The 25952-nt window shown below is 30.7% G+C and overlaps 1 protein-coding gene across 1 annotated transcript in view; it reads right to left on the bottom strand.

Moving 5' to 3' along the window:
* Nucleotides 1–25952, bottom strand: part of LOC113384473 (protein pellino) — a 139743-nt gene that overhangs the window by 5900 nt on the left and 107891 nt on the right. The window contains exons 2-5 of the mRNA XM_026622191.1: nucleotides 12670–12771; nucleotides 7202–7433; nucleotides 3567–3761; nucleotides 666–854 (exon numbers count right to left, since the gene is read on the bottom strand). Of these exons, the coding sequence (XP_026477976.1) occupies nucleotides 666–854; nucleotides 3567–3761; nucleotides 7202–7433; nucleotides 12670–12771 (718 nt within the window). The remainder of the gene's footprint in view (nucleotides 1–665; nucleotides 855–3566; nucleotides 3762–7201; nucleotides 7434–12669; nucleotides 12772–25952) is intronic.

The following is a 25952-nucleotide window of genomic DNA, read 5'->3' as shown; positions in this document are numbered from 1 at the left end:
CGATTTGGTACTCTACGGGACGATGTGGAAGAGACATTGAGACGAAGAATTACCCCAGGTAATGTTGTTGAAGTGATGCTGAAAGTGATGCTGCTTGGAACGCCATAGACAGATTTGCGAGAGAGGTGCTAATTGACCTGCGTTCTAGGGAAAGAGAAAGGGCGAATGGGACTTCGCCAATTAAAAGATGAGTATAAAATCAAGTTAAGAATTATAACATTCTAGATCCTCCCCCACGAAGTAATGCCTAACGACAGTTTCCGTGGGAGGCAAGGGCAAAGGGGAGGTTTTAGTCGGTATTATACCAGGGCGGCATTGAGTCCGACATTCCCAGACAAAACACCAGTCTGGGATGCATAAAGCCATTTCCTTCGCTATACAAAAAAAAAACACACACACACATACTTTTTCCATATTTGGTCTCATTCGATTCAGAATGGCTTAAAACGTCGAGAAAACATAAAATTAGCGAATCGAATTTTTTTATGAAAACATAAACTTCTCCTTCAGGAAGTTAACTAGTAAAAAATTTTATTTGCTACAATTTAAATGTTATTCGCCTTCTTTACGCTGAAATCACACCAATGCTCATACACCGTTGGTATTATTTATTTCTATTTTAACATTCTAGTACATTTTTGTCAAATTAGAATTATTAAAATTACCGGTATGCCCTTCTGAAGTGCCGCTCGACTTTCTCTCAATGAGAAAACGCCGCCACCAACAGACGCTTCACGCCAGCATCCTGATTGTGCGTCTCCTCCACAAAATGAGCCACGTGGATGCATAATTAGCACACCATTCGTCGTTAGTCCATCTATTTCACAAGCGTCCTGCCATTTTGTCGCTTTTTCCTGAATTTATTTATAAAGAATAGTTAGTATCATAAAAAAAATAAACAAAATAATTGCTTTATCCCTTGAATTTGGTTTATATAATTGTGTGATCGTAAGATCGTAAGAGTCCACAATGCAAATCTTTGATATTTGGAACAATGATATATGCATCAATTAGCATCATCAAGTTCAAAATTTACCCTAACAATAGAATTATTTGATGTATTTCATTCATGAACATAAGTGTGACTAAAACAATTATATGGTTATTATTTTCATCTTTAAAACTTTAAAATCAATTGTATATAAAAGAGCATAAGATTTTAATATGGACTGCTAGTAATAATATTTTTTCAAGACTTAATTGACTTAACTCAAATTGACTAAAAAATGAAAGCATAAGTGTAGAAAATAAGATATATAAGATAAATCTTTCCACTCACACAAAAACTTCATAATATCAATTTTTTGGGTACATGTTTATCTGCTGAATATCATAATCGTTTTATCATAAGCTGAAAAATAAGTTTACAAAAAAAAAATTAAATAAAATTAGCACAGTGTAAATTCGAAAATAGTCAAATGTTTTGGGATATCCAAATATTTTCAATGAAAGATATAAGGCTTGAATGGTTGAATATTATCTAGTTTTCTAAAATCATAGTAACGTAGTACAATAAATATATTAATTAACTTCCCGTAAGGCAAGTTATAGTAATGGCAAAAAAATCGAAAATGAAAATTTTTACGTTTCAAAGGTTTCTGAATATTTTGACATTTTATTGTACTTGACAAGATGAAGAACTGATTAAATTTTAAGAATAGGCAGGTCTAGCGGTTATAGACTCTCAATAAAAATAAGTTAAAACTAGTGGGGCGTGCCTTAAGGCAAATTGCTGGAACTTCCCGTACCAAAAATTATTATTTTTTTAAAAACGATTACCATTTTTGAAAAAAAATTACTTCGAAAAAATTAGATTTTTGAGAAACTATAAATTGGACAAAAAATCCTTTTTTTTTTGAAAAAAAATGAAAATATTTTGGGAATTCTGAACTTTTTTCAAAGCAATCGTACTGCATAGAAACGAAATGTCAAAGTGCGTTTCTGATTATTTTAGCATACCTAAAAAAAAATGGATGTGTGAGTGTGTGCGCGTGTGTGTTTTGTATGTCCGTATTTTTTCGTCCACGTTTTCGGGCGCACGGATCAACCGATTTGAATGGTTTAAAAAACATTCGATTCCTATTAATAGGAAGATGTGCTGATTAGTTTTTGGCAAAGGCAGACTTTGAGAGAACTAAGCGTCCGATTGAAATGATTCAAAGAACTTTCTGCTTGTTTCAACAAAGTAATTGCTTTCGGGAAAAAAATTGTTTGTAATTTTTTTTTCAAAAAATATTTTTGTAATTTTGGATTAAAAAGTCAAAAAATTACCCAGACTAAGCACAGTCTAAGCGCCACTTTGGTACAAATGTTAAGTGAAAATGTCGCACAGAATTATTTGCAAATGCGTTTGAACTGTGACTGTACCGGAGCATTTTTTCAATTTTGTGTAAATTAAGGCAACTGTGTAAGGCAACTTTTTTTTGAAATTGAATTCGAAATGAAGTGACGATTGTTAATGTTCTGGAGATAAATTGATTTGTGATTTACATTTAATTTGCTCAGATATAACAAGATATAACAAGACGAGATATAAACGTTTAAAATTTCTCGAATATTATTTCATTACGGTACGGGAAGTTCCAGCAATTTGCCTTAAGGCACGATGCCATACTCCACTAGTTTTTTCTTTCCATTTTTAGCTGCTTGTGAATTGTACGCTGATTTCAAAATAAACCTTCCAGTCTTTGGTACAGCACATTTTTTGTGTTTTAGAGAACTACCGCCATTAGTCATTTGGACTATGTTTAAATGAATGAATAACGAACAGTTTTATCTGCTATATTCGGTATGGCTTTCACTCAGAGACGTTGTTCGCGTATTTCAGATAATTCTTGTTATATTTTTGATTAATATGTTTTCATATTTCAAGTTCTTTGAAATAATATTGCAAAATCAAGATGAAACATGGGTTCCTCGTACTATGTGCCAGATTTGGCTAGTGTATTTGCGCAAAGGACGAAAGAAAATAAAGTGTTATAAGATTTGAAAAAAAAAACTCATTTGAAAAATGTCCTAATCAACACGACGACTGTTTTTGCTGTGTGTGAAAAATATTGCCATAATATGTTCGGGTAATAGTAGCAAATACAGCAACGTAGTAGCAAATACAACACGGCCCCAATGGCAATATTCTATCCATGCAAAAGATGATCAACCAGGAACATCAACATCTAGAGAATGTAATAAATTGAGAATCCAACGTTGAAAGAGAAAACAGAATTAAAAATTTAGAAGCTGGTTACTTAAAAATAAATCATAACATCTAGAGAGAAAAAAATTACTGTCACGCAGTGTTATTTGTCGATGTAAACATACACATTAAAACGTTTCACTGCCGAAAAGAGCATGATCAAAGTTTTTGTGATAAAATAAATGTTATAATATCTTGATTATAATTCAAATCAAAATAATAAACTTAAAACAAACACTTTTGTAAAATTTGACATTCGAAAAAAAAACTTCTGAAGTAGTTATTAAAAGGTCAGCTTTCAGTATAACTGCAAAGTTGCAATAAAGAATCTTACTGTAAGATTATAAATAATATGAATATAAACCAATAGTACCCCCAGAAATATATTCCTGCTAGAATCAAATCCGGCAGCGTAGATCCGCGCGTTGCCAGGCCTCGCTCTTTCTGCTATAACGCGGCACGAAAACCGCGATATTGTAGATTGTTCAGCTCGTTGTTCGCCTTTTTTGTCGCCGGGTACTGTATCCATAACCACAAAGTCTATTGGTTCTTCTGAAGAGCGACCGATCTAAAAAATTAAGATTTATTAAAATGTTCTTTGAAAGAAATTAAAAATTATTGAAATCAGCAAAAATAGATAGCACATTAATGTAAAAAATAATCTATGTTTAAACATAAGTAATGTCTATGTATAAAATCAAATTATGAACCATTTTTTCTGAACTTATTCTTTTGAAAAAACTTTGCAAAACTTTGAAAAAAATACCCTTTTAAGAAATTTTGAAATTTTTGAAAAATTTGATTTTTTTATATTTTGATTATTTGTATTTTGATTTATTTTGAATATTTTTCTAAGCAATCGCGCTGCACAGATGGTTTGGAGTCGAAATATCAAAGCGCGTGAGCGCCGCGTTGTCGTCTAACGTGTAAACATTGACACGGAACCCAGACAAATATCATAAAATTTGTACTTATTATTATAATATTTATAAAACATCTAATAATACTGATGTACATATGTCTAATGTTCAGCTTTGACCGCCTTATGGCATTATTTTTCACTTTTTTATTGGATCTCCTGAGACGCTGGACCTGCCTTTACAAACATTTCACCAGTTGTTCATTTCGCCAACACAAGTAAAATGTTTTTTGAGATATTTAAATCGGGTGCTCCGTTATCTCAAAAACTGAAATACCATTTTTGGAACTTTTTGTCCGGTATCTCCAAAACGACAAAACCTGAGTTTGCCAAAAACTAATCAGCACGTCTCCTTACCAGTAGGTATCGAATGTTTTTTACGGGAAGTTAAAAATTGTCGAAAAAGAATAAGAATAGGAAAATCTTGTATCTAATAAATAATTAAGAAAAATCTGTAATTTATATAATTATTAACAATAAAATTTAACATGTAATTTGAAATATTGCATGGAAAATATTCAGTATGATTAATATACTAATAACTTATAATGATAAATTCAATAATAACATATTACTCATTCACATGCTTAATTAGTTTATATTATTTACTTTTAAACAATGAGTTTCCGAGCAATATAACTTTTACGCAACAAATAATTACCTTATCAATATTGCTTCATATGTACAATTGCGTAATTAATTTGGTGAATATTTATTTTATATTTTTATTTATTTATTTTATTTCAGCCTAATGGCCTAGAAATACATCATTATACCAATAATACCTTAAACCTACTTTACATACAAAAATAAAAATAAACAGAAAAGTCTGATCCTAGTGGTTTCTAATAACTATAACGTTCTGGACTGGTTGCCCAAGTAACTCTTTTTCCTTCGCTTTTTTCATGCGGTTGATTGTTTTCAACCAGCCCAGACTTTCCTTATCATTTTTGCCACAGAGAACGTCTTCTATAGAACTGTTTGTTCTCTCTAACATCGCGCATCTTTCCTTCCAATGTTCAACCGTGTCCTCCTCCTTCCCGCACAACTCACACCTTCGTTCTTCAGGGTTCAGCCAGTGTTTGTTGTTTTTCTCCATGGTGCCACATCTATACCGCGCAATTACCTTCTGATCGCAGCCATTGCTCCAGCCTCTTAGATACTGCGGAAGTCCACTTGTCATTATTTCTCTATACTTTCTATTGTATCTAGATCTTTCCAGTTTGTTCCAGTTCTCTTGACTTTGTACCTCTCTTCCTCTCTCCCGCAGTACCTCTCCAACATTCGCTCCGGTTTCACTCAGCTGAACTATGCCCTCCTGGCCAAATCCACATCTGTTTATGTATCTTATCCTTTCATCCAACCTCTCTTTATCCCCTTTACCTCTCCTTCTTTCGCTAATACACTCCTTCACTATGGCATTTACTCCTGTCTTTAACTATCTTTCTTCATAATTAATCGCTCTCTTTGCTAATATCAGATGTCATTTGTCTCGTTTTACCTCTTCATATAGTACATAATCTGGAGTACAAGACTCCAGACCAAGTATCCATTTCAGGTATTTTTTCTGTACTCTTTCTAGTTCTGCGACCTCCCTCCAACCCCAAATCTCTGCGCCGTAAGCCAACACTCCGACTACCAAACTGTCAAATATCTTATATTTATTTTATATTATCACCATTTCATAAATTCTTTTCATTATCAGAAAAAATAAGTAAATTCTGCAGAGCTAATTAAAAAAATGGAGCGTATTTGTTGGCGAATAGTGTTAAATACATATATTAATATTAGCTTCAAAATATTAAATTTTTCTTCATAATTAAACCCCATGTCTAGTTCATTAATATCCCGCAGGGTGAGTAGTAATCGCAAAAAAATCGAAAATGAACATTTTTGCATATCTTTACGTTTCAGAAGTTTCTGAATATTTTAGAAAATAATGAATGTAAGTATGTGTGCGCGTATGTCGGTACACAATTTTTCGTCCACGATGACGAAAGTACAGATCAATCGATTTCAATGATTCAAACACATTGGATTTCTATTGATAGGTTGGTACTGGTGGGTACAGTCGTTTCGAAGGCAAAAAGTGCAAAAAATGACAATTCAGTTTTTGAAGAACGGAGCGGCCGATTTGAATGATTCAAATAACATTTTACTTATATTGACGGAATGAAAAAATGATTATAATTTTGGGAAGGCAAGTCTAGCGGTTTCCAACACAAGCATTTAAAATTATGTAAGCTCACTTATATACATCTAATAAGCGATTTTAATTTTTGTATTTTGTTCAAGAAATTGAACTTTACTTAGAGTTCCATACCAATACGCGCAATGTTAAGAATATAAATAGTTATTATAAATATGAAAGACCTATGATGCCTCCATTCATATGTTTATATTAAGTAAACATACATAAGTGTACAACACCCTTCCATCGCCTAATTTATAATATTTCGTCTATAAAATACGAAATATGATAGTTACAGCATTTATAACAACTAATTTAAAAATATTTAAAACAATTGTTATTAATCACTAATCAATTTTTATTGAATATTAATTATTTTTAGTTTTCCAATATTTAATTATGGTACGGAAAGTACCAGCCATATCCCTTAAAGCACAATGCCATGCACCACTAGTTTTTATTATAAGAATTGTCAATGTTCGTACTATAAAAAACATTATGGTTTTTTATACAACCCTATATATGCTTAGGGCAGTGTAACTTCGTCCAGTGCAAGGTTTGAACTCGCATCTTCTCAGTTATCTTGGAAGAGTTTATTGTACTTAAACAATTTTTCTACTTAAGTGCGGACTTACTGTACTCTACGTTTCAAATGCTTTGAAGTACATACTTAATTTAATATTTTTTACTTAAAATTTGATGCTAATTCTTTTCTTCATTACCTCGATAGTAAAAATCCCCAAGCACAAAAAAATACATCTGCATTACTCATTACCCGAAAACAAATTTAAGTTAACATGTGTTTAGCATAATAAACTATGTAATTAAAACACCAATAGAACAACATGTCTTATATAAAACAAGAAATAGTTATTTTATAATTGTCTGTCGTTTATACCTGGAACATATCGGTATCTGGATCCTCCGCATATTCGACAATTACAGCGTGATTTCTTGATAAAGTATAGGATATTGAATGTTGCCTAGTGTCCATAATGGCTCTGGACGTTTGGGGTGATCTGACTTCATAATGCTTCGCTCTTCTGACGCCATTGGCAGTGGGCCGACGCTGAAATACGAATTTACTCCGCCGCCTGCCACGATCCCCTTGCGGTAAAAAACCGTTGTAACTATAAAGAAGTTATAAAATCTTGAATAAAATTTATGTTATCATACAGCGTTATAAATAACTATTTTTTTAAAAAAATGCAATGAAAATAGAAAAAGATATTGCGCTTATGATAATGTAAATGTTCTTACTAGTAAAATATCCTGTGTTCAGAAAATCGTCTTGTAGGTTCATTTATTAAAAATATAATATATACCAACAGTTTAATGTATTTTTCTTTTGGTTACATATTTACCGCCTGAGAAAAGACTCTGAGAAAGGCCGATAAAAACTACCTCGAGAGCTTTGAAATGTGGTGCTGGAGGCGAATGGAAAAGATAAAGTGGACAGACAAAGTAACAAATGAAGAAGTCCTGAGAAGAGTGGGCGAAGAAAGGACTCTACTGAGCACAATTCTCAGAAGGAAAGGAAACTGGATCGGACCTCTTTTGCAAAAAGAATGCCTCCTACACGACGTCGTCGAGGGTAAAATAGAAGGAACAAAAGGAAGGGGAAGAAGAAGAATGCAGACGATTGACGACTTACGCGAGAAGAGAAAATACAGGGAACTGAAAGCCGAAGCACACGATCAAGAAGCATGGAAACAAAAGTTTGGAAAGGAAAATACGTGAAATAAAGGGGGGGGGGATAAAGGGCAAGAAAATCATTTGTTGTGGTGGCTCTCACATCATGGACCTGCCTTCGGGCAGACCACCATTTATTATTATTTTATTATTATTTACCGCCTAAACTGATATTTATGTAGTTTGACTATGTTTTGGCAATTATATTTTACTATTATCTTTATTTATTGGGGCTCGTTTGTAGGTATAGTGATTAGAACAACTGGATATGAATCAAAAGCCTTTTTATCAAGAAAAAGTGATGACGGTTTTCACATGGAAATACAGATAGCAATATAATATCAAGTGCCCTGATCTGACATTGCTGCATCAATAAATGTTCGCCCTATTATAGAAATTGTAGTAATAATTTATCACACAGAGATGGGACAACTGTTTGGGTTGCCATCTATAGAAACGACTAGAAACTGTGCCGTACTAAATCAAATCAACACAACAGCGTACAGAACTCTTAAGTTCAAATTGCTGTTCAAAAATAATGAAACAAATCTATTTATTGATTATGTATAAACCTATAATTTGAAATTTGATGCAGCATATAACATTGTTGCATATTTAGAGTCTGAAGAGACTTCGTAAATGGATATAAAACAATCGTTCACGTTTTCGGGCGCACCGATCAACCGATTTGAATGGTTCAAAAAACATTCGATTCCTATTGATAGGGAGATGTGCTTATTAGTTTTTGGCAAAGGCAGATCCAGCCGTTACGGAGATAAAGAGCAAAGAGTGCAGAAAATAAAAATCGAGTTTTTGCGAGAACGGAGCATCCGATTTGAATGATCTAAAAAATATTCAATTAGCAATGATTGGCAGAAATGGTTATTAATAGTTTTTGGCAAAAGCAGGCCAAACCATTTCGAAGATACAGAGCTAAATATACAAAAAATGGTAGTTTTTGAAAGAAATAAGCATCCGAATTGAATGATTCAAAAAACTTTATACTTGTGTTGACAAAACAATTGCTTTTGGAAAAAAATGTATTTTTTTTTTGTATATTGAAAATAATTCAGATTTCAATTTTAATTCTGGCTAAAGTTTTAAAGCTCACTTATATACTTTAAATAAATAACTTTAACTTTGTAATTCAGGTTATATAATTCTTATAAATAAATATTAGACAAATGTTACAGTATTTATAATAATCAATTGGAAAACATTTAATATTCATCGAACATTTCGTTACGGTACGGGAAGTTCCAGCAATTTGCCTTAAGGCACGATGCCATGCGCCCCACTAGATTATTATTAACTTCTCGACGTTTCAAGCCATTCTGAATCGAATGGGACCAAACTTGGCAAAAGTATGTGTGTGTGTGCGAACAGATTTTTTGCCGAAAATCGATGTTTTCTCAAAAGCGGCTGGACCGATTTCAAAAATTTAAAAGCCATTCGATGTATCTCAATGAGGACTAACGTTTGTCTGTTTTGCGCTACGATCGGCCGAACCGTTTCTTCGTAAATCGCAGAAAAGTGAAAAAAAATTCGTCCGCGTTTTAGCCCGCAATTCTGAATCCATTTTGAAAATTCAGAAACCGTTCGAAAAATATTGTTTGGGAATCGTGCTGATTAGTTTTTCGTAAAGATCAGCCGGGCCTTTTTCTTGTAATAAAGTGTAAATAATTTTTTTTTCGACGATTTTTATTATTATTATTTTTATGACGGTAGATACTAGTGATGTGCCAAGTCGAATCAAGTGATTCGAATCATTCGAATCAAGCCTTTAACGACTTGATTCGAATCAGATTTTACTTGATTCGAATCAACTCGTATCAAGCCGCGAAATATTTACTGTGTGCATGTATGAACACAAATTTTCATAAATATAAAAAAAATGTTTTAATTTAATTCAATATTATAATAATATAAATAATAATAATAATAAATATAAAAAATAATAATAATAAATATAAAAAATAAATCTTGAATTAAATCATGCGAGACACCCGGCTTTAATACGCTTAAATGTATCACCCGACTCCAATTTTTATGACTTTAACCCATAGACCTTATACAATACATGGACTGCTAGTTGAGCGCATAAAAAGTGTCAAAAGATGTTCTATGGTATGAGGGCATACGAGGGTAATTTTGCGGCCGAGATATGTCAAATACGAACACGAGCTTTACCGAGATTATTCGAATGCACTCGATCGCTTAAATTTTACAGTTACTTGGGTTCACGTGATGTTTGATCGCTCGGGTTTTTAAACTAAAAGAGGATAAAAATATACCTGTTATAAAATTGTTAAAAGTAAAATGTCTTCTAAAATGTGTTTGGTCTGTGGTAAAGTTCCTGATTGCAGTAAAACCTGTTCTGAATGCTTCGCAAGTATTCCGGGAAATTCGACATTCATCGATATAAAAAATCGAGGATATCTTTCATATCCTTCCAATGCAATGTTTAAATTATGTTTATATATAGAAACCCAAATTCGAAATTCTTTAAATTTAATGTACAAAAGTTCATATGAAAGCACGATTCTCCGAAAGTTGAATGACTTGGGACTTGCACATTTTTTTAGATCAAGCCATTTCCAGCAATTTGTCCAGCACTATCATGACCTTATCAACTTTGTCGCAAAAATGTATTTAACAATTAGAATGCACCATGAAAAACATAAAAAAGCAAAGTTGATAAATATGTACGCCACTTTCACACAAAAATTGTGCTTTTTAAACATCAATAACAAATATATCGCATTTAAACAAATATTTCATTATTGCTTTCTAATTTCCCATAATAGCTCTAGCCAACTGTTCTTATTTTCAGTGAATTTTATAATACGTAAAATATTTTTTTAATTTTTTTTTTATTTTTCTTAAACACTTTGTATAACTAAAATAAATAAATAAATACATAAATAATTCATTACATTCATTAGTTTAACATAAATTGTATATTATATAATATTTTCCCAACAATTTCGAACACAAGGACTTTCATTTGACGTTCAAGTGATCGAGTTTGACATATCTCGGCCGCAAAACTACCCTCGTTTGCCCTCATACCATAGAACATCTTTTGACACTTTTTTACTTGAGAAATGTATGGGGATTAGCAGTCCATGAAATTGTATAAGGTCTATGCTTTAACCGCATTCATTGTCTTCAAGTCGATATGAATTCATCCGAGTTCCTATGACTCAAACCGACTTATTTCGACTTCAAGTCGCTATGAATTTATCCGAGTTCCTAAGACTCAAACCGACTTATTTCGACTTCAAGTCGCTATGAATTTATCCGAGTTCCTAAGACTCAAACCGACTTATTTCGACTTCAAGTCGATATGAATTGATCCGAGTTCCTAAGACTCAAACCGACTCATCCCGACTTCAAGTCGTTATGAATTTATCCGAGTTCATATGACTCAAACTGAATCATACAGACTTGAGTTCGAAACATGTGTCCGTGTTTAGCGTATCGACTTATCAAGAAGCTGTGCGTATGGGTCTTGAGTGTTTGTTTATTTTTGACTAAGCGCTGAGAGCAAATTTGTTCATGAAATATCAAAAACTCATTTAGATAATAAATACGCGATTTAGATTTTAATTATTATCAAAATAAACTACACAACGAGTTTTATACACATACAAAATTATCATATTTTAATTATGCAAGTAATGGCAAATTCACACAAATGAAATAATATCAATCTTTACAGTAGTGGATTGAATTTTAAGTCATTCGTAAGACGTTAGATTCAGCCCCCTGTTTAGATTAGATCTAAACAATCAATAATATACACATGCATTTGTTCAACGTAAGATTAGGAATATTGTTTTATATGCTTTAGTGATCGTATATAATATAAATGTATTCATCTCTGCACTTTTTGGAATTAATTGCTTACTAAATTAATTATTTCACTTATAAAATTATTAAAATGATATTATTTCTTCTCTTAAATTATAATTGTTCATATATGAACTTGATTCGAATTGATTCGAATCAGGTTTTTTTCTGATTCGAATCATTCGAATCAGGAAATTTTCGAGTCGGCACATCACTAGTAGATACCATAGTCTTATAGATCATACTAAAATATTACGGTCCTATGACAACTCGTTCAACTTCAAAAATTCGTCAAAGTTCAATATTCAAAAATTATTTACACATATCGGCAAGTTCATGTAACATGCATCAAGGCAAAATACCAATACCAACTAGTTATTGATTTAGTCCATTATTTACACATATCGTGAAGTTCATGTAACTTGCCTCAAGGCAAAACACCAATACGAACTAGTTTAGTTTGAATTGTACATCGATAGTATATCAACCCATAAGCTTTAAGATCATATCATTCTTTCAACAATGTTATATTTCCAAATAATAAAATGTCAAAACAACGTTTAGAAAAGGTAAATGACATTAATATGCCTATAATTCCATTATAACATCAAGGAGTAACTACAAATGAAAGCATTGTATTAGTATCTAACAAATATTTGAATTTTATATAACTATTAGATGACTTCGTATATCAAGAACTGCATCTACAGTTTTCTATTGATATAATCATTATTAAATTTTACACGGATTTAAATTTCAATATGAGTTAAACATTTACAAAGCTGACAAAGCTATTTTATTTAAGTGTTTTAGACTTACCCAAGAATGACAACTTCGCCGTATTTCACAGGTGGTTTGCTAGGTTCGTCATCACCCGCTAAGCTCGGGTTTTCTTCGGGTATCGCCTGAGCTGACCCGTCTCTGAAAAGGAAAATCAAATTTTCAAATCCGTCGATCACAAATTATTAGGAAAATTACAAGTTTCGCAAATTATATTTTAATATACAAATTTCAACGTATTATTATAATAAACTTCCCATAAGGTAAGTTATAGTAGTCAAATATATTTTTGCATATCTTTCAAAGGTTTCTGAACATTTTGGCTGAACAGAAAAAAAATATGTATATGTGGGTGTTTGTTTATTTGTATGTGCGTGTGCGCTGATACAAATTTTCGTCGATAATTTCGGGAACACCAGCCAACCGATTCGGATAATTCAAAAAAACATTCAATTCGTATTGATGGGGAGCGTGCTGATTAGTTTTTGGCAAGACAAGTCGTTTTGAAGTTATGGGGCAAAAAGTGCAAGCTTATCAAATCAGTTTTAGAGAACATTGAGCATCCAATTATTTAAAAAATATTTTATTTGTATTGAAAAAATAAAGAACTGATTAAATTATACTGAATAAAAACTGAACTGAATAAAAAGAAGGCAGCTCCAGCAGTATCGGAAGATCCAATGACAAAAACATCATTTGGAGGACAAGAATAATCATTACATATATCTATATATATATATATATATATATATATATATATATATAAATCTCGTGTCACGATGTTGGTTCGCGATGGACGCCCAAACTACTGGACCGATTTTAAATTTTATTGGCTCATCGTGTGTATATATATCCAACTTAGGTTATAGAAAATTTTGAAAAGTAAATTTAAAATATAAATACATAATTTTTATAAATTTCAAAAAAATTTGACAGAAAATGACCAAAAAAAAAGCAAAGAAAAAAAGATTAACGTTTTTGGAAAAAAAAATTTGACAGTTCAAAAAATATAATTCAAAAACATACATATTATAGGTATATCCAACATTTATATCCAAATTAGATGCAATGCTATATTCAAAATCACTGTTTATAGTTTTAAATCTAATTAAAAATCAATGTTTATAATTTTAAATAAAAGTTGACATAAAAAAAATGTGAAATGACATTTGTCAATTTTTATAAAAATTATTAGATAAATAGATTTATAATTTATATTTATTTGACTTGCTTACGAAATTAGTTCGGATACCAAAACTTCCTCAAAACATTATAGATCACAAAAAAGCGACATATTAAATTTAACATTAATAATAAACAAAATTTTGACAGTCAAGAAAAATTGAATTTTTAACGACTTCAATAAGAAACAAATACATTAATTATTCCAAGTTTTGTTATAGGCAATATTGTAGATACATTATTGAAAAATATGTTATATTAAATTTCGACCAAGAAGGATATATCTGAGAAATTCGAGTCCAAATCTGATTGAGTTTGATTTTTGGCACTTCGAAATTTAATATGATATGATATAATATTCAGTTTTCAATCATGATTTATATTAATTTTGTGATGTTTACCTGAATGAACAACTTAAGCAAATTAAATCTTAATCATAAATCAATTTATTCATAAATTTCCCGGAATATTAACAAACGTCATTTTCGGCATTTGTTTTGAATTCGTAACCGCCCAAATTTATTTAAATTTGATAAATTTTATTATTTTGTATCTTAAATGTGATTTGTAGTATTGCCTATAATATAAGTTGGAATAATTAATGTATTTGTTCCTATTTGAATTCGTTAAAAACATTAATTCTTTTGACCTGTCAAAATTTTGTTTATGATTAAAGTTAAATTTAATATGTCGCTTTTTCATTCTGATCTATTATGTTTTGAGGACGTGTTAGTATCCGAACTAATATGTTAAGCAAACCAATTAAATATAAATTATAAATTTATTCATCTAATACTTTCCATAGATATTGATAAATGACATTTAACTTTTTTTTTAGTTTACAACTATCAAAATTTATTTAAATCTATAAACATTATATATTTCTATTATTTTGAATATAGCATTTTGCCTAATTTGGATATAGCTGTTGGATATATTATAATATATCTGTTCTTTTTCAATTAGTAAAAATAATATATTTTTAGAATTGTCATTTTTTTTTCAAAAATCATAAATCGTTTTTTCTCGAAGTTTCCATAAATATTGACATTTGTCGTTTTAGTGTTTTGTCTTTTTTTAGTAAATTTCTGTCAAAATTTATGGAAATTTATAAAAAATATAAAACTAAATAAATATATCCTTCTTGGTCGAAATTTAATATAATATATTTTTCAATAATGTATCTACAATATTGCCTATAACAAAACTTGGAATAATTAATGTATTTGTTTCTTATTGAAGTCGTTAAAAATTCAATTTTTCTTGACTGTCAAAATTTTGTTTATTATTAATGTTAAATTTAATATGTCGCTTTTTTGTGATCTATAATGTTTTGAGGAAGTTTTGGTATCCGAACCAATTTCGTAAGCAAATCAAATAAATATAAATTATAAATCAATTTATCTAATAATTTTTATAAAAATTGACAAATGTCATTTCACATTTTTTTTATGTCAACTTTTATTTAAAATTATAAACATTGATTTTTAATTAGATTTAAAACTATAAACAGTGATTTTGAATATAGCATTGCATCTAATTTGGATATAAATGTTGGATATACCTATAATATGTATGTTCTTGAATTATATTTTTTGAACTGTCAAATTTTTTTTTCCAAAAACGTTAATCTTTTTTTCTCGAATTTTTCATAAATTTTGACATTTGTCATTTTAGTGTTTTGTTTTTTTTTGGTCATTATCTGTCAAAATTTTTTGAAATTTATAAAAATTATGTATTTATATTTTAAATTTACTTTTCAAAATTTCCTATAACCTAAGTTGGATATATATACACACGATGAGCCAATAAAATTTAAGATCGGTCCAGTAGTTTGGGCGTCCATCGCGAACCAACATCGTGACACGAGATTTATATATATATATATATATATATATATATATGTATATATATATATATATACTAGCTGACCCGGCAAATGTTGTTTTGATAAGTAAAGTGTTTTTAAACAATTTGTAGAGAATAACAAAAGACTTTATTTTAGGAGTGTAAGGATATGTGTTGTTTGAATAGTACAGACAATGAGCTATTATAAACACAATAAACCCCAAAGTCTACTTGTAGAGTAATGAATTATATAATTCATAATAACAATATTCATTCATACATTTTCTATTGATACCATCAAATTGGAAGTTTTATACACTTTCTATAAAAATATGGTATAATTCAATCCAAGTCATTTTTAGTCTTTAGCCATGGCCAATGTTCAGTTGGTCATTTTTGCCCCACACAGATGTAAGTTTTTAGAGTGGTTATATAAAGAAAACTGTTGAATCTCACTCAAAATTAACATTACATTTTAGAAAACAATTAAATAGCGTATAGTTAATATTTATATTAAGGTCTCATGAACTAAATCACAGTGCTCACAACCCAAAAAACTAACAACAAAAGGAAATACTTTCGTCATGGATTTTCAAAGATTACCGTTTATCTCCCGATAGCAAAGTCATAAGAATCATGGTTATAGCTGGTTATACATCTTTTCCCCTCTACTTTTAAATATTGTTTTTGAACGATGCTAAACTTTACTGTTTTTTTTTATAGATTTAGATTTATTAGATATACAATTTACAATTTTACAATTAAATAACAAAACAACCAAATATAAAATACGAAGAAAGGAGTGCTAAACTAATTTAATTTTGTGTCTTGATTTTATGAAGAACGTCTTCGTTTAGAGCATCTTCAAAAGTTGAGGTCCTGTATATCCATTAATTCGCAAAAATTATTAAAAAGTTTAGAAGCTTTTCTAGAAAAAAAGGGCAGTATCAGAGACGAAGAAAAATATTTCACAGCTAAGTAATACTCAGTTATAGCCAAAAATTGCTGTATTTGTAAGATATCACATATAATTAGTAACAATAGATATTTATAATATGAAGAGGATGTACCACTGTATTTCTTGAAGTCAAACTTAATATATTCAGAAATGTCATAAAAACTGTTGGCTTATAGTAAATTAATCAAAACGTTGTGGAATTTATGATTGCTATGTTGGCGTATTTGTAAAAGTATTATAATAAATTGAACAGTTGAATACCAAAACCATCAATTGAATTAAAAGTAGTATTAAGCTTAAAAGTCGATCCTTTGATAGTTCTATTCCTTGTGACATAATGGGAATTAGACATGGAAGATAAATTAAAATACTGGGGATTTTTTTTCATAAAGAGAAGTGTAATAAGTAGGAATATGTTAGGAACGGTAAGAATGTTATACTTGTTACGAATGGGGGTTGGTTAGACCCTTTCGGAATAGCTAATTGAATTTGACTCAATAACTATTCCGAGGATTTGATATTATTGAATATATTAAGTAAAATATTCGACGTTCTCTACGTGCTCGGCGGTCCAGTCGGATGGCGGCTTCAAGTTCGGATATCTCAGTTCGCTTTAAATTCGGATTCTGAGGAAGAAATGAACTTCAAAACACAAATAAGTAACACTTGCACTGATTAAAAGGTATTTATTTCATTAAGTAATAAGTAATGATCAAAATATATCACAAAAACTCATATGGAAAGTACAAGTAAAACGGTGTCCGTGACCAGACAACGCGAGAGAGCTTGTTCACCCGTCAGATCAGCTATTACATCCAAATCTTTGAGGTTTGCCAGAGAAAAAGTGTTGTCTGAATATTAAAAATATTCTCTGGCGACATCTAACAGATTCTGGCGCAAACATATTCCCCAGTCTAAAGGGATACCTTTTATAACCCTGTATTCCTTGATATCGGTTGATAGTAAAATGATTCACTATTTTGGAAATTTGAATGCCTTCTCACAGTATAGTTATTGAAAAGGTAAATGACAAAGTTTGACCACCGGTCGCTTAACTAGGGTGTCTCCAATTCAGACTGATGCCACTCTTACTATCCCATAGTCGCCTGGAAAAACTTCTTCGATCCTTCCTAATCCTCAATGTAATGGTCGTGTATTTTCTTGTTTAACCATTGCCAGATCATTCTTTTTTTATAAGATTTGTTATAGTGTTCCATTTTTGACGAACCTGTAACTTAGTAGGATATTCTCTACTTCATCGCTTCCAGTATGAGGCGACTATTTTGTCTAATAATTGCTTTCTTTTCGACAAATTTAAGTTTTCATAATCAACCGGCATATCCGACAGTGGTTCTTGCATCAAAAAATGCGCCGGTGTAAGGGGCTGTGGATCCGATGGATCGCTACTCTGCCAACATAACGATCGTGAGTTTAGTAAAGCCTCGATTTGATTGAGAACGGCAATAAACTCTTCGTAACATAATATTTGTGTTCCCATAACCTTTAACAATGCTTTTTTACTCATTTAATATTTGCTTCCCAAATGCCCCCAAAATGTGGAGCATGCGGTGAATTAAATTTTCATTCAATGATATATGAAATTAAGACTTTGTTGAAATTCGTTTTATACTCATCGGAATTTAACAGAATATATAAGGAATCAAGAGTATTTTTTGCACCTATAAAATTTGTTCCACAATCAGAATAGATGCATTCAATAGGACCACGCCGAGCTAGAAATCGTTTCAAGCAATCTAGAAACGTACCACTTGTCAAATCTGAAGCTAGCTCGAGGTGTATAGCTTTGATAGCTAAACAAATAGAAAGGCATATATAGGTCTTGTATGTTCGAAAGTGAAGCGTTATATGGAGACATAGAATATCAATTCAATCAAAATTTCATGAGAAAGGACTTCAAGCATTTTTAATAATATTGCGTAAATGTACTTGAAGGTTGAAGTAAATTTGATATCGAACCCATTATTATATAACCCAATCGGGTTTCTAGTGCTATAGGTAATCCTTGACCATTTTTCACCTTATTAGTACCCATGACTTCGCTGAAAACATCACATCCTAATATGCCGTCAACCTTTTGAGTCAAATAAAACTTCGGATCTGCTAAGGGGAACTTCAAGAATGATTGAATTGATGAAACTGGGTTGTTTTCTCACAATTTCGTGCACAACATATGCACATATTGGCAATTGATATGGATTGATTGAGGATTTTAAAGTGAAGTTAACCAATCCTATCACGTTTTGCGTCGAATTACCTAATCCGATTACTTTGGCTGAAACTGGTTGAACTTTCAAATTGGCCTTTCTACACCAAGCTAATGTAACGAAATTTTTATCACTTGCTGAATCAATAATAGTACGTAATGAAGCATTTTTCTTTTTTGTAGAAACCTGTATTACCGCTGTCGGCAATATGGTTGTATTAGGTGCGAGTTTGTTGTTATTGAAACTGCATAAAACTGTACTATTGGATTTCATATTAGACGGATTACCTTGATTCGTATTCGCAAGATTCTTATCAATATGCAGTAATGTATGATGCGGTTCCTCACATATAAGACAAGTTCTATTCGATCGACACGCAACTGTCGTCTTATGGCTTAAACAATTTACACATAGATGTAATTTCTGAATAATTGCTCGCCGATCAGGAATATTCATTGTAAGAAATTTTGAACATGTAAATGTTCTATGTTTTTCCCGGCAAACAAGACATTTATAATCATATTTCATGAATGGTGACAGTCTAGATGTTGTATTTTTATCATTAGGTTTATCATATGTGTAATTGTTAGTTATACTTGTCATACCATAAACTTGATTTTTCGCTTGTTGCGACTTATGGAGAAATTTGAGGAGGTCTTGGTATTTAGGAAATTCTCCTTGATAAGAATGTTCAAATTTTTCTTGCAGACCGGGATCGAGTTTTGAGAATGCCATAGACGTTATCATAAAGTCAAATGCATCTTGAAGGTTTAATTGTGAAAGGGCTTGTACAGCTGTATCGAATTGTTCCAGAAATAAATCTATTTGTGATGATGTAATAGTTTTAAACGATAAGAGCTGTTCAAAGTAAGTGGTGGCTAAATATCGTTTATTCTGGTATTTTTTTAATAGTGCTTCCCATAAAATCGGATAATTATTTGCAGTTGGTAGTATGGAATTAAAAAATTTTAATACCGAACCTTCTAACGCACCTTTTAAAAAATGAAATTTGGATACGTTATCTAATCTTGTATTTTCATGAATTAATGCTTTAAAGGTTTCATAAAATAAAGGCCATTGTTGTATATCGTCGGAAAATTTTGGAACTTCTATGGATAGTAAATGATGATTTGGAACACTGTCCGGTATTGACGAATTACTTATATTTTGATTATCCAACATTTTTTCAATATGTTTGATTTTTGAGCACAAAATTTCCAAGGCCCTTATGTCGGCATACTCAGGTACAAAACTCGGATCCTCTAAATGTCTTAATTTGTTTATTTCGTCGCTTAATTTTATGCATTGTTCTCGTGCATTTTCAATAAGGTGTAATTTTTCAAGAAATTTTAACTTACTTGCCGTATTGGTGGTAATTTGTTGAGAAATGTCATACGTTTCTTGCATTATTGAAAAATACATTTCGCTCTTCGCTGTCAATCGGTTAATCTCGGCACCCACGTCAAATTTAGGTGCCATCTTGGATTTTATTTTTTTAATATATTCAATAAATCCTAATCAAAATTAGGATCCGGCTCGAAGGACCAATGTTACGAATGGGGGTTGGTTAGACCCATTCGGAATAGCTAATTGAATTTGACTCAATAACTATTCCGAGGATTTGATATTATTGAATATATTAAGTAAAATATTCGACGTTCTCTACGTGCTCGGCGGTCCAGTCGGATGGCGGCTTCAAGTTCGGATATCTCAGTTCGCTTTAAATTCGGATTCTGAGGAAGAAATGAACTTCAAAACACAAATAAGTAACACTTGCACTGATTAAAAGGTATTTATTTCATTAAGTAATAAGTAATGATCGAAATATATCACAAAAACTCATATGAAAAGTACAAGTAAAACGGTGTCCGTGACCAGACAACGCGAGAGAGCTTGTTCACCCGTCAGATCAGCTATTACATCCAAATCTTTGAGGATTGCCAGAGAAAAAGTGTTGTCTGAATATTAAAAATATTCTCTGGCGACATCTAACAGATTCTGGCGCAAACAATACTTCTGAAAAATATTTCTACAACTTACCATCGAGAATATGATTCTTAGTGCTCTTTTCTGAAGCTTGAAAACATGTTTTAAGGATGCTGAAAAACCCCAAAATTGAATGCCATAGACCAAATGCGAGTAGAAGTTAGAGTAATAGATAGAAAAAAGCCAATTTGAACTAATTTTAGATTTAAGCACTCTCAACAAGAAACAAGTTCTGGAAAGTTTAGGTATTAATGACGAATAAATATAATTCCTAGGAATTTAGAAACGGCAGAAAAATTGAAGAAGACATCATTAATAATCAGGGAATTGATTTCGTTATTAATCCTATTCACTGTTCGAAACGACATTATTTTAGTTTTATCGTTATTAAGTAAAAGGTTATTAGAGTTGAACCAATTAGAAACTGCAATCATTGATTGGTTTAGTTTAAAACTGACTTCCTCAAAAGATTTTCCTTTAATAATTAAACTTGTACCGTCGGCAAAAAGAATAAATTTGCAAAGATCGGTACAATTTGGCAAATCATTAATATAAATTAAGAATAATAAGGGACCAAAAATAGAGCCTTGTGGGACTCCGAGTTTTATATTTAACTTATTAGATATTACTGTGGATTCTTGATCATCAAGATAAACTGGTTGTGTTCTGCCAGATAGATAAGATGTGAATAGTTGAAGTGGTAAACCACGCACACCCTATTTTTCTAATTTATTATTAAGGATTTCATGGAAAATGCTATCGAAAGCCTTAGAAAGATCACAAAATACTGTCACGCAATAAGAACCTTCTTCAAAAGGGTTAATGATATTATGAACCAATGTGTAAATTGAATGAAAAGTTGAGCGGTTTTGACGAAAACCGTGCTGATTTTTAAAATGAATATTATTTGCTGACAGTAAGTTATTAAGTCTGTTATACAATATTTTTTCAAAAACTTTATTAAAAGTGTTCAACAAAGAAATGGGCCTATAATTATTAATAATATCAGTAGGACTTTTTTTATGAAGAGGTTTAATTTTTGAATGTTTGAAATGATTAGGATATGAACCTTCACTGATAGCATTGTTGAAACATAATAAAAGTTTATCACTAAAAAATGGAAAAAATGATTTAAGAAAATCCGATGGTATTCCATCCGGACCACAAGAGTAGGTATTTTTGAGAGATAAGATAACGTTAGAGAGTGCTGTGTTAGAAATAGAGTAAAGATATATTGATTTGGAATTTACGCCGATTTTTGAAAGAAAAGCGCTGGAAATAACTGGGTCGACTACAATGTTTGATGTCATATCGAATGCTTCATTAACAAAAAAATTATTCAAAGAGTTTTCAATTTTTTGTTTATTTTGAATTTTGGCGTTATTTATAGTTAGAAAATCTATTTCAGAGGAACACAATTTTAAATTCACTTCAGATATAATGATTTTGAGATATTGGTGGTGGACTTTATTAACCCCGGATCTTCATATATTACTATCCATTCTTCGATAAATTCATAGAAAATTTCCAGTTTATTCTTCAAAATTAGTGGAAAATAACCATTAGTGAACTATATTTTACATTGCATTATCCAATGATTGTTGAAGTTTTTCATCTTTTTCAATTTGTAGAGTGATTTAATAAAACATGAACGATACCTGACTGTGTCTAAAATGCATAGATTTTGACATATCGTTTGAAAGGAATTCCTTCAGAATAGGTCTTCAAAATTGTAGTGAATCATTTTTCTGCTATCCTTGTTGTAGTACCCCAACTGCCGATACATTGAATTGAATGCGAGCATTATAATCAAAATATTTTATTCTAGAGAACTTGTAATTTTGTGCATTGACATTTTTACACGTGTGTGTTCCAAAGTTATATTATCATACGAATCTTTTTATTTAAGTAGTGGTCTGTTATATCTGGAAATAAGTTATCGACAAAATGTCCCCTTTGATCGATTCCAAATTTAGGTTTTTAATTTAAATAATCTAAATAAAATAATGATATAATCTAGAAAATGTTTTATAAATACTAATGAATATAAAATTATGCAACTAAGACTGGACTCAATCCGTACAGCCATTTTAACGTTTTACCCCGGATTGTTATATAGCTATATAAAATGGACATTTTATCTTTATAAATTTGCTTGAACATATGTACATTTTCAACATGAGTACATATTGTAATGAATTTCAATATGTTTATTTTGATTTTCCTCTTTTGCAACCGTGTATCCAAATTAGTGGCATCTTTGTTATCACCAAAAAAACCCGATCAATAACAGCATTAATATCTGAACAATATAAGGAAAAATCTGTAAAAATTTTATTATTATCATGTGGAATATGTCTAACTATTTTGATTTTTGCATTGCAAATTGGAATGCAGGAAAAAGTTCTTTCTATGCATTAGAAGGCCTATTTGGATGATGAAATCATGTAATATATTGCAAGTTCGTACTGCTGATACCTTCCATTTTTCTGTGATATTTGTTGCTTTCTGTGAAATTTATTAAACCCTAAAAATATAAAAGTCATGGACCATATAACTACAAAACTCATTCTAATATCGTAATGAAGAATTTGTATTGTAAATAGATTGTACTGTAAATATTTGTAAGGATTACTCCACATCTAATTAAACTGTACTTATGTTGATGTCACATATCATATGTGATCTTTATAAGCATTTTTCAAACAATTTCGTTTCCGAAGATCTTGTATTTGTATGTACACATAATTGAAATTTTCATGAATATGATTTCCAAAATTACTATCTGTGTTTTAAGGGGGTTGTTCTTTTTTTATATTTTTTTGTTTCGGTTTTCAAAATTTTTTGATATTATGAAAGCTACAAACCTTAGAATTATTTTTTTAAAAAAATCATCTCAATATCTATTTTTTTGAAGAAGTTATAAATATATATATATATCTATACGTATGATCCTCTGAAAGCGTTTTTTTATCGTTCCGCGAGCTATTGTATGCCAGCTGCCTCTTTTTCATTATAATACCTCATGCACATGACCTTTTTAATGTGTCAGCATCTTTGAACACCATGGTGTATTTCGTACAATAAATTAAATGGTGTATTTAGTACATTATATTAAAAACTTTAAATACGTTTTTCTCAAATTGACTTTTCTCAATGCGGTGCCACAAATTAAAAAAAACTACAAGTCGGATTTACTTGCATTTTTTTTTTAATTTGTTCACCACTGCAATACCTAGTCCCCCTACCTCAAACAACTTGATAACATTACGCAAAAAAATTTTGCGAACCTTCTCGTCCCAAAACAAAGGCTTTTTTGGACACTTTTTTTTAAATAGCTGCCATTTTTTTCCTTCTTGCTTTTTTTTCTTTCATTTTGGTAGGGGGACTGGTTTCAAACTTCTTCAACGTAGTTTGGTTTTTTTTTTGTTTCAGGCGATGCGCAACGGATTTATCTGTGGCACCGCAAACGAGATCGATTTTGCAATGCCCACTTTGGCGCCCTCTGGTTAAATAATGACGGCGAAACAAAAAAAAAAAAAAAAATTCTTAATATTCTATGATTTTGTAATTTTTGTTTAAAAAAAACCGCATGTCTTTATGATAAATACATTTCGAGAAAAACAAAAACAAATACCTTGCATGTTTTGTAACAAAAAAAGAACAACCCCCTTAATTCAATTTTCTTATTTAAATATCGCTGTCTATTTTAACTCGCAATAAGTGATTAGACAAAAATGTCTATAGTGTCCCCTTCGATGAATTCCAAATTTTGGATCTTAATTTGAATAACCTAAATGCAATTATAATATAATTCAGAAAATGTTTTGAGCAAACAAATGGTCACTTGAGAATTAAATAAAAACTTCATATAAAATCAAAATAAGCATTCTTATTAACATTTAAAATTATATATTTTTCTATAATAATTAAATGTTAAAATTAAAAGAATAACAACGCTATCTAACACTGAACATAATCTGTTTCAACTTGTCAAAACCATTTGACATATGAGTAGGCACAGATGTACCATCTGAGATCATGAATAATATTGTGTAGGAAGCCATTTTAAATTGTTTACCGAAAATACCGTTTTGCGCTGTTTACCAAAAATTTTCAAATTAAAAAATGTAAAGTTTCTACGCGATTTTGAAATATTATCTCACCTTTCCGAATATCTGGATTGGCACGAATTTTTCAAGACTATGGGCAAATCGGTTTAGCCGTTTTCGCGTTTTACCGGATCATTTGATCGAGAGCTCCATTTTTATTCATAAGATATATATATATATATATATATATATATGTATATATATATACATTCAACAAAAATTATGGCTAATAACATAATTAAAATTAATGTCTTCGGCGGAAGACTATAGAACATTTGTAAGCTTTTGCGGAACAGAAGCACAACTTCATACTTATCAGATCAAATTCGAATGATCATACAGAGTAGTATTGAGACATTAAACGTGAAATTGAAAAGCAAGGACATAAAGTACGTAATATTACAAATGTCTTACACATTTCAATACTAAAATGCCGCTTAATATGTTTTATATCGATCTGGAACCCAACACTTAAAATTCCACAATTTTTAATTTGACAAAAATATTAAATCAAATAATACATTTTGAGCCACCCCAAAGGTCAATCATCGTACAATGCAGTAGGTGTCATATTTAGGGACACACAAAAGCTTAGTGTAACCGGCTTTATGTCTGTGTCAAATGTGGAGATAATCATATAACATCTAAATGCAAAAAGCCAGCAGTTTGTGGTAACTGCTCTGGTCCACATCCTGCAAATTATAAAGGATGCCCAAATTATTAAAAAGTAAGTAAAGCCAATAATGCTGCACAAAATACTTCTCCAGTCAATAATAATTACCAATCAAATAATAGAAATATAAATTCTACTAATAATAAAACATACAGAATCGCCACCACTAATCATTTGTCATATACCCAGGCTATGAAAGGTCAACAATCGAATTTAAACAACATGAATTTAAAGCCATGTTCAGTCAATTGATGTAACAAAACTCGATGGTATTAAATATGCTATCAACCATCATCAATAAATTCAAATAATGGCTAAAATTAGAATATGCTTATGGA

This window comes from Ctenocephalides felis, unplaced genomic scaffold, assembly GCF_003426905.1.
Source record: "Ctenocephalides felis isolate EL2017-DRISC unplaced genomic scaffold, ASM342690v1 CF-g0.4_SCAFFOLD_03571, whole genome shotgun sequence".
Lineage (NCBI taxonomy): Eukaryota > Metazoa > Arthropoda > Insecta > Siphonaptera > Pulicidae > Ctenocephalides > Ctenocephalides felis.
The sequence above is the reverse complement of the archived record's forward strand: the minus strand, read 5'-3'. Positions and strand labels throughout refer to the sequence as shown.